General features: G+C 42.5%; 1 protein-coding gene across 1 annotated transcript in view; it reads right to left on the reverse strand.

Moving 5' to 3' along the window:
* The window catches only part of KLHL2 (kelch like family member 2), a 204,647-nt gene extending 197,156 nt beyond the window's left edge, over nucleotides 1-7,491 (reverse strand). Inside the window, exon 1 of the mRNA XM_089670361.1 lies at nucleotides 7,247-7,491. Within this exon, the coding sequence (XP_089526487.1) occupies nucleotides 7,247-7,350 (104 nt within the window). The 5' untranslated portion in view covers nucleotides 7,351-7,491. The remainder of the gene's footprint in view (nucleotides 1-7,246) is intronic.
* Nucleotides 7,492-11,268: the final 3,777 nt, after the last annotated feature.

Here is an 11,268-nt window from a genome sequence, read left to right on the forward strand (position 1 = left end):
TCCTTACATGTCAATCACCGGGTCCTGGCCAGCGATTTATTGCCAGAACCTAGCGATTGTTGGAGAGAGTGACAGGAGAGAGATCTGTGTGTGTAAATCACACAGATTTCTCTCCTGTCAGTGGGAATGTGCCAGTTTTTATCTCCCTGCAAAGCAGACTAAAAATCAACACATCCCCTAGTAAAACAGCACACAGTACCCCCTAGTAAAACCGCACAGTTAACCCTTTGATCACCCCAGATGTTAACCCCTTTGTGCCCAGTGTCATTAGTAAAGTGACAGTGTTTTTTATTAGCACTGATCACTGTATTAGTGTCACTGGAGAAGTCACTGGCAGTTAGTCAGTCCCCACCCAGTGTCAGATTGCCATCACACTATCACAGTTCCGATATAAATCACTAATCACTGCCATTACTAGTATAGAAAAAAAAAATCTAGCATCTATACCATTGTTTGTAGACACTATAATTTCATGCAAACTAATTAATATGCACTTATTGTGATTTTTTTTTTTACCAGAGACATGTAGCGAAATACATTTTGGCCTCCTCACACCCCTGTGCCCACTGTACGTACCTCTATAGGTAAGTGCAGTGGTCCGGGGATTTTGAAATCCCTGCTCTTCTACCTCTTCTCTCTGCAGGGCTTCTGGGACGTAGCAAAGCGAAGCTCTGTGACGGACCTGGCAATTAGAATCGGTCTGACCTGTCCCAGAAGCCCTGCAGAGAGAAGGAGAAAAGCAGGGATTTCAAATCCTTGGTACACGGCACTGGCTGCATGGGCACTGACCGTTCATCACCCACAGAGGTAAGTTGTGGTTTATATGAAAATGTATGCAGGGAATATGAGAGCAATGGGGAGGCAACATTTTGAAGGTTGGATAATGTATTGACTTTCCTCCTAGTTGAGAGCCGGTTCACAAAATCTTTCATTTCAATGAGCGCTGAATGCACAAAAAATACAGCCGGCATAACTTTTAAAATTGAACGGCACCAAACCGCATGGTACTGCAGTGACATGCATTGCGGTGACCATTAATATACCCACTTTACGAGATGGGTGCAGGTGCCATTAAAGTGGTTCTAAAGACTCATTTTTTTAACTTCATGCACTGTATGCATGAAAGTAAAAAACCTTCCATGTTTAGCAGCCCCCGCTGCTGCCAATCACAGCCAGTGAGTCAACCAAGTGAGGAAGAGGGTGGGACGGAGGGTGGGAATAGACACAAAGAGCCGCAGTTAAGGAGCGCGCCTGCTTGGGTGCCCCCATAGCAAGCTGCTTGCTATGGGGGCACCCAACAGGAGGGAGGGTCCAGGAGAACTGGCGGGGTACTTGAGAAGAGGAGGATCAGGGCTGCTCTGTGCAAAACCACTGCACAGAGCAGGTAAGTATGACATGTTTGTTATTTAAAAAAAAAAAAAAGACTTTAGTATCCACTTAAGAATTAATGCTGCAGCGTGTTTCCGGGCAGGAAGGGTAAGTGCTTATTTCTGACCATATTCCTGCACTGTAATTGGTGTGAACTGGCCTTAAGTCTACATACAACCAAGCCACTAAAATGTTTAGACTGATCAACAATGGCAGCCTATGTATGTTTCTTAGTATGCGTTTCCTTCTACTGGACTTTCAGCTGAGCTGCTTCCAGTTAGAATTGTGGATGCAACTTAGCTAATCATTTATTTGTTCAGAAAATTAGCTTGCAAGTAGGAGTCTACAACCCCTATATTAGTGTGTTTGCAGATATGTATGTATAGGTTTTATATGTGTAGGACAGAAATGCTTCTAATATTTGAAGTGTGCCATTATCTCATGACCCAGTCTTCACTGCCTTCCAATGAACTCTTGGTGGTCAATACCTATAACCACATTAAAACAGAAGTTTACGCATGGATATTTAACATAGTTACACTGGTCCAGCTTGGATCAATGGAAGTATGTATGTACCATACCTATGGGATCCCTGTGGAAGTTGGATATAATAGTGGGCACTGTGATTGCCGCTGGCTTTCGGGTCCCGTGCTGAGCGGCAACCCAGTTGCTTACTGAATACAGGAAAACACACTTGCTCGGCACAGGTACTATTCCAAGAACACTTTGGGGTTGATTTACTAAAACTGGAGAGAGGAAAAACTGGTGCAGCTCTGCATAGAAACCAATCAGCTTCCAGGTTTTATTGCCAAAGCTTAATTGACCAAGCTGAGGTTAGAAGCTGATTGGCTACCACGCACAGATGCACTAGATTTTGCACTCTCCAATTTTAGTAACTCTCTCCCTTTGTATTTTCTCAACGAATGCAGAGTGCTCTCTGATTGAGCAAGATGGAGTTTGCCATGTCACCACCCCGCCCATCCACTTGAAGCAGCCTCTCAACTACCTTGGTGTACCTTCTGGGTTCTTCAGGGGTGCCCTAGCAAAATGCCTAAAAATTGCACAAAAGTTGTCAACAAGTCAGTGAGTGGATCCAGCCTGCCTTTTTGTTACACAAAGCCAAAGGTTTTCATTGTGCAGCATTGTAATCTTGGGCACCGTGTGGACCAGTCGCTATCATCCAAGCAACCAAGGACTTCATCAGTGGTTGACAAGGAGGAAATTGGGCACCTGCACAGCACCCTTTTTTGCTTCTCCTCTGCCCATCTCCATCAGCACTGGGGTCACATTAGCTGAGTGACGAAGAGAAACACTAGAATACTAGTCATTAGCAGTGTGCAAAGGTGGAGGAATAAGTCACCTCTAATGTTGGGTGTCCTATGTGTGTGGATGTTCCTGCGACATATAAAACTATTAGTTTAGTTTTTTATATTTTAAAATGGGGTGCCTCAAGATTTTGCAGAATTTTAAGGGGTGCCTTGCTTGAAAAAAAAAATGATTGAAAAACACTGACTGCTTTGCATTTATTGAGAAGTGGGCGATCTCATGTGTTCACAATGCAGCAGGGAAGTCACTTGGCCTGAGACCTGGAAGCTAGAGCAGATCACTGTAGTCACAGTGCCTATATAGTTAGTCTGGCTGAAAAAAGACAAAAGTTCAACCATAGGAAAAAAAAAAGTTATAAGCATACACCTACAGTTGATCCAGAGGAAGGCAAAAAAACCCAGCAAAGAACGATTCAATTTGCTCTTGCTGGGAAAAAAATTAATTCCTGATCCCCCGAGAGGCAATCAGATATTCCCTGGATCAACTTTACCTATAAATTTTAGTATCTAGTTATATTCTGTGTATCTAAGAAAGAATCCAGGACTTTTTTTAAAGCAATCCACTGAGCTGGCCAGAACCAACTTTTGAGGGAGTCTATTCCACATTTTCACAGCTCTCACTGTGAAGAAACCTTTCCATGTTTGGAGATTAAATTTCTTTTCCTCCAGACATAAAGAGTGCCCCCTTGTCCTCTGTGATGACCTCAGGGTGAATAGCTCTACCCCAAGTTCACTATATGAACCACTGATGTATTTATACATGTTGATCATATCCCCCCTTAATCTCCTCTTCTCAAGAGAGAATAAAGTCAGTTCCTCTAATCTTTCCTCATAGCTGAACTCCTCCATGCCTCTTGCCAGTTTGGTTGCCCTTCTCTATACTTTCTCCAGTTCCCCAATATTTCAGTGATTTCCAGGTTCCACGTAAAGAAAGAGAGAGAGCGCATATACTGTACAATTGCTGCACACACCATATTGTAAATGAATGGTAGAAGCTAGTAAAAATGATGTAAAAGTATGCACCGATACCCTTTATTGATCGGAGAGTATGAGTACCAATACTTTGGATCAAATACTAACAGATACCAAGTACTGATACTTTGCAATGGGATTTACGTCCATACAAAATATATTTACGCAAATCGCACTGCAAAGAATAGCATGCCATTTGAACAGAAATGCATTGCGATTCCTGTCCAAATCACATGTGGTTTCCCCAATGCTCCTGTGTGAACCCAGGATAGTCAAAGTCTGAGTTCACACAGGAGCAGTACGGGAATCCTCCGTGTGCCAATCCCATGCTGCCACACAAGGAAAACCACTTCACAGGTCAGGAGATTTGAAATCCCCGTGGCTTTCCCGCCTCTCTGTGCAGGGATGACAGTACAGGCTAGACAGCTTCTGATTGGTCAGCGCCATAATTTTCTGTAAAATTCAATGCAATATAGCAACCTAAAGCATTTCATACACAATTGGAGGGGAACCCCCCCCCCCACGAAATGTAATTTCCTGATTGTGTGCTGGACTCACTGATATTCCCAGAAGCCTGCACTAAAATACAAGTCACCTTTTAGGCATCATCTGCAGCAAAAGTTTCACTTTTGGTGATACTGCTAAAGTGATTAATCGCTTTGAAAGGGATGTAGACCCTGCCACTTTCCTCATTAGATCCCTGCAGGTGTATCAGCTGATTGCTAATAAAAATCAGTCCCTATCAGATTCACTTTACAGATTCACATAATTAAACTGTTATTTCTTTAGAGCAACAAAAGGTTGGAATCTGCAACAAAGTTGTTAAAATCGCTGCAATGTACATAGATCACCCAGAAAGGAATGTTTTTTTTCTCACAAAAGGGGTGAAGTTACTCTTTTTACCCTGATCAGGAAAGGAAACTAGTGTGCAGGAAGAGACATCCTATGCCCTTTCACAGTAAAGGCTTCTTACCTTCCTCCTACTAGGATGCTTTAGAAAGTACACTGAGCTGCACACAGATTGAATTCCCTTGTAAGTCAATGACTTGAAAAAACGCATGCAGCCACTTAAAGAGTTAACTTCACTTTTTTGAGAAAAAAACAAAACATTCCCCTCTGGGTGATCAATGTACATTGCAAGAATTTCAACAAACATTGTTGCAGATTCCTACCTTTTGTTATTGTAAAGAAATAGTTGTTTGTCTGTGTCCATGTGCAGAGTGAATCTGTATGGGAGTAGTTTCATAATTATCACTCAATTGCTGTACCTGCAGGTCCCTAATGAGAAAAGTGGCAGGGTCTGCATCCCTTTAGACATGATTTCCTTTTGGAAGTATCTCACAAAAAATTACATTTTTGTTGCAGGGGATGCCAAAAATCTGATTTGTATATTAGTGCAGACTTCTGGCAAAATCAGCAATCACACATTTTAAGGGGGTGTCATCTGTGTACAGAATACATCCAGGCAGCCATATTGCATTTACAGAAAATTACAGAGCTGCAGATTGAAGAGGAAAAGTAATTTTAATAACATGCAATTACAATACGACATGAGTCACAATTGTATACACTATGTTATTTTTTTTTACTTGCCATTTTTCCCCCCCACAAAAGTGAAGAACTTCATATCTATGTCTAGGTTCCAAGGCCACAGGATCAGCCAGGCAGCTTACATTTTCAATACTAGCACTCACCAATGGCAGCTTAAAGGAGAAGTGCAGTCAAAGCTCTTTTGGCTGTACTTCATCTATGGATCACAGGAGGGCAGTTTTCTCTGCAAAAGTTGCATCTCTACAGGCTTTCAGTGGGAGAGACCACTCATAGGCTACGAGGAGGTGATCCCTTATAGGATTCCAGGAGGTGATTCCTATAGGCTTCCAGAATGATGAACATAACTCCTCAACATCTATCACTGGATTCCAGGAGGTGATCCCTGTAGGCTTCCACAAGAAGGATAAACATAATTCTTCTCCATCTATCACTGGATTCCAGGAAGTGAACCCTATAGGACTCCAGGAGTTGATCCCTATAGACTTCCACCAGAAAGATGAACATAACTCTTCTCCATCTATCACTGGATTCCAGGTGAACCATATAGGACTCCAGGAGGTGATCACTATAGGCTATGAAGGGGGGATCCATATAGGCTTCCACAAGAAGAATAAACATAACTCCTCTCCATCTGTCACTGGATTCCAGAAGGTGAACCCTATAGGCTACCAGGAGGCGATCCCAATATGTTACGAGGTGATCTCTATAGGCTGCCAGGAGGCGGTCCCTATAGGCTGCCAGGAGGCGGTCCCTATAGGTTACAAGGATGTGATCCCTTTAGGCTACCAGAAGGTGATCCCTATAGGCTACCAGAAGGTGATCCCTATAGGCTTCCAGAAGGTGATCCCTATAGGCTTCCAGAAGGTGATCCCTATAGGCTTCCAGAAGGTGATCCCTATAGGCTTCCAGAAGGTGATCCCTATAGGCTACGAGTTGATCACTATAGGCTTCCAGGAGGTGATCCCAATAGGTTACAAGGAGGTGATCCCTATAACTACCAGAAGGCGATCCCTATAGGTTATGAGATGATCCCTATAGGCTACCAGAAGGTTATCCCTATAGGTTACGAGGTGATCACTATAGACTTCCAGGAGGTGATCCCTATACGTTACGGGGAGGTGATCCCTATAGGCTACCAAAAGGTGATCCCTATAGGCTATGAGGTGATCACTATAGGCTTCCAGGAGGTGATCCCAATAGGTTACAAGGAGGTGATCCCTATAACTACCAGAAGGTGATCACTATAGGCTACCAGAAGATGATCCCTATAAGTTACGAGGTGATCCATATAACTACCAGAATGTGATCACTATGTTACTAGGTGATCCCTATAGGCTAGCAGGAGGTGATCCCTATAACTACCAGGAGGTGATCCCTATAGGTTAGGAGGAGGTGATCCCTATAGGTTAGGAGGAGGTGATCCCTATAGGCTACCAGGAGGTGATCCCTATACCTATCAGGTGATCCCTATAACTACCAGAACATGATCCCTATAGGCTACGAGGAGGTGATCCCTATAGGCTACGAGGAGGTGATCCCTATAGGCTATGAGGAGGTGATCCCTATAACTACCAGAAGGTGATCCCTATAGGTTAGGAGGAGGTGATCCCTATAGGTTACCAGGAGGTGATCCCTATAGGTTACCAGAAGGTGATCCCTATAGGTTACCAGAAGGTGATCCCTATAGGGTAAGAGGAGGTGATCCCTATAACTACCAGAAGGTGATCCCTACAACTACCAGAAGGTGATCCCTATAGGCTAAGAGGAGGTGATCCCTATAACTACCAGAAGGTGATCCCTATAACTACCAGAAGGTGATCCCTATAACTACCAGAAGGTGATCCCTATAGGCTAAGAGGAGGTGATCCCTATAGGCTTCCACAGGAAGGATGAACATAACTCTTCTCCATCTGTGACAGCAACAAATGGAAGACTCGCCCACAGAACACCATCCCTTCCAGGAGAGATCGTACACAGCCCCCACCCCGGTCCTATCACAGACATATCATAGACAGACACGGGGCTCTTACACTGCGGTGACAGGAGACGTCTCCATGCTGGCTGAGCCCCGGGCAGATGTCAGCACCATTCCCCGGGCCGGCGGAGCGGAGTCCAGGACCGGCTCCCCGCTCATTCCATCTCTGCGACCGGCTCCGTCCCCTCCACTGATGTCTCCTCCGGTGCCCGGCACTGCGATGCTCCCCCAGCGGTGTCTGTATGAACCGCTCACCTCACACAACTACCAAGCTGGATCCACATCCTGATCTCGCCTTTCCTCAGCCAATTAGGACCCAGCTAAGGAAAGCAGTGGCGCCCTCTGCCTGTGGAAGACTGCCGTAGCGGCTGACATGAGTCAGAGTACCCAGAGTAATGGAACATCTCCCAGACACTGTTCAGTCAGATACAATACAACTCAATACAACACAACACAATACAACTCAATACAACACAATACAACTCAATACAACACAATACAACTCAATACAACACAACACAATACAATACAACAGAACTCAATACAACACAACACAACACAATACAATACAACAGAACTCAATACAACACAATACAATACAACTCAATACAACACAACAAAATACAATACAAAACAACACAATACAATACAACACACTGCAATACAATACAATACCATGCAATACAATATACTTTCTGCTTTCCTCCTCTCACCTAACACATGATATCACCAATGTACAGCCGAACTCCAGGCATGTGCCCTGTACTTCCATGTTTATCCCATACCCATGGAGCATGGGGGAGCTGATCTGTACATACTGTAGTTACATGGTGAAAGGGTTACTAAACCCAGGACCCTGCATTCACTATATCTGGTCCCCAACAGTACACACAACATGGAAATTATATTATTTTAGTAAATATAAACTGCTAAATACCTTTTCTCATCAGCAGTCTTGTGTCTTCTATCAGTGTCAAGCTGAGCACTGGTTCAAGCTTGTAGGAGGAGTTTTTATTCTCCTCTGACTGTCCTATGAGGCTGCATAATGCTTGACCCTCTGGGCAGCGCTGATTAGCCCTGTGCTGATCGCATGTACCCTCCCAAAAAAAAATCTCTAGCAATACACACCAAACTGAGCATGACTGATTTTACTGTTGTGGGTTTAGTATCACTTTAAGGTGAAAAAAGACATGAGTCCATCTAGTTCAACAAACACAGGAAAAAAGGGAAAATAGAAAACCCCCATATGCACAATCCTATGCCCATAGCCGATCCAGAGGACCCCAATAAAGCATGATCCAATTCACTCCATTGGTGGAAGAAAATCCTTCCTGATCCCGCAAGAGGTAATCAGATATTCCCTGGATCAACTATCCCTGGTGGTATCACCTAGAAATGTGACTGCAAGGGTTCATTGGTAACATGTTCTGTCATTGTTGCCTGCTACCTCAGGATCCTCGGAATGATGCAAGTGACACACAGGTATCCTTCAAGCAGGTATTCAGCCTTTACTATGGAGCGTTTGTTCTTTTAGCCTGGGTTCACACTGATGCGGTGCAAAATTTGCAACGTTTTCTGTGCAAATTCTGCACCGCATCAGGATCGCACCCCGTTCATTTGAAACGCTGCGGGTGTGTATGTTAAGTTAGCGACCCCTTGAAATTGGTCCGCAAAACTATGATTATAGTACAGACAAAAAAAAGGGCCCTGCGATTGGAGCCATACAAAATGTATAAAAAAACACTTTAACAAGTATTCAAGTGGCGCATAATCAATATTCCATGCAAAAAAACACTGAAGTGTATGGAAGTGAATAAAAATGTTCCACAAAAAAAATATATATATAATTAGAAATAATTGTTTATAGTCCAAATAAAAAGTCCAGATAATTTCAATATAGTCCGTCCAAAAGAAAGTCACCACGTGAAAGAATCTTGTGCAAAACAAGTTGAAAAAAAAGTTGGATGTGATGAAACGTGTCAGCGCGTGGCTGTGCGGCGACTGGAAATGATGCTGACCGGAACCAGAAGTGAAGCGGGAGCGACAACGATCGGGGGCCGACGGTGATGAGAGCACTGGCACTCCAAGCTGATTTAAGCTAACATAATTGGGCTTTTTATTCATTTATATCTTGTAAGTGGCAATCTATTGTAGTAATTAAGAGTCTTTTAGTTGGTACTGCACCATTGGGGGGTACTCCATATACAGATATATATTTTTTTTTTACTTGTGTTGCACAAGATTCTTTCACGTAGTGACTTTCTTTTGGATGGACTATATTCATATAATTTGGGCTTTTTATTTGGATATACACAATTATTTCTAATTATATATATATATATATATATATATATATATATATATGTACATATATATATATATTTTTTTGTGGAACATTTTTATTCACTTCCATACACTTCACTGTTTTTTGCATGGAATATTGATTATGCACCACTTGAATACTTGTTAAAGTGTTTTTTATATGATGTATTTATTTTTAAAGTGGCAGCTGAGTTCATGTGGTTATACACAGTTATTATTTGCTTAATAACGGCATTTTTTCACTTGTTTATATATTCAGTGCAGTTGTTGTTAGCATACCTTCATCACTTTTATACAAAATGTATGGCTCCAATCGCACACAATTCGTATGTGATTTGCATAGGAATGCGGTGTGGTTCCTATGGGAATCACATGCGATATACCGCACCGCATATGTGTGAACCCAGCCTAATACAGTAACATAGAAAACTGGTGGATCATCAAGGTAACCAGTCACTAACTAACACAAGACAAAATATTGATAATGTGGGGATCCTACATCAGCAGCTGTATCAAACAAGGTATTTTCATTTACATAATAATGAGAAGTCATTCTCAAGATAACGAAACTAGCTTCTCAACTTACACAGGGAATGAAAAATCCGAAACATAACAGTTACATTTACACATCAAATGGAGACAGAATAACAAAATGAATACAATGTATGTACATATTTTTCCTTCAGTTACTACCCAGCTCTTTTTTTAAAACAATCTTCTGAGCTGGTCAGAACCAGTTCTTGAGGGGGGTCTATTCCACATGTGTACAGCTCTTACTACGAAGAAGCCTTTCCATATTTGGAGATTTAGTCTCAGTTCACACTATTGTGGAACGTGTGTCCATGGTTGCTCAGACACAGTAGCCTATTCATTAAAAACACAGCCACAGAGAAATCGCATGGCCTTTTTGACCATGCGGTTTCCCTGTAGTTTCCGCACCTGCAATCACGCTGTGGGCTGAGATGCGTGGGGGTGCCCCACACATCTCGTAAGGGGAGTACGATTGGGTTGTGGGTGTAGGAACAGATGCGGATTCCACACATGCAACCAGCCAGCGTAGTATGAGCCTAGCCTATGGCCTCTTTCACACGGGCGGTCCATTTTTAATCTCTCCGTTTACGGATGAAAAACAGACCTCCATGTATTTCCATGGACTTGCAGATGTAAACGGATGAACATCTTTTTTACATCAGTTAATGGCTGCATCCGTTAACATCTGTTTTTTTGAATGGAAGAAAATCCTATTTTTTGTCCGCAAAAAAAAAAAAAAACGCAACGGACGAAAAACGGATATAAACAGATTTAAACGGACCAAAAACTGATGAAAATGGACATAAATGGATGAAAAAGCGAATGTAAATGGATCTAAATGGATGAAAACTGGATGTAAACCAATGTAAGAAAAAAACAGGAAGGCTCCTAAGGGCTCGTTCACACTAGTGTGCAGAGATGTCAATTTTTCTGCACACGTTTTGAAAGGGTACAAAGAAAACAATTGTTCTCCATGTGCCCTGTTCACACCACAACACTAGTAGCAAGTGCAGGCTGTACAGAAATCTGCAATGTGTATAGGGCTCCTTCACACTATATGTACATGAAAACTGATGGGAAAACAGCACAGTTTTCATTTGCAGAGACTTGAGTCTACATTTACAGTACAGTATGCTGCCAAACCAAATGAGCGATGTTTCTGTCACACTTGATAATGGTTAAGTGTAAATTAAACTTTTACAAAATTGTTAGTAAGAGCATGAT

Source organism: Staurois parvus, unplaced genomic scaffold, assembly GCF_062004578.1.
Source record: "Staurois parvus isolate SC_StPar_1 unplaced genomic scaffold, SC_StPar_1.0 ptg000090l, whole genome shotgun sequence".
NCBI lineage: Eukaryota > Metazoa > Chordata > Amphibia > Anura > Ranidae > Staurois > Staurois parvus.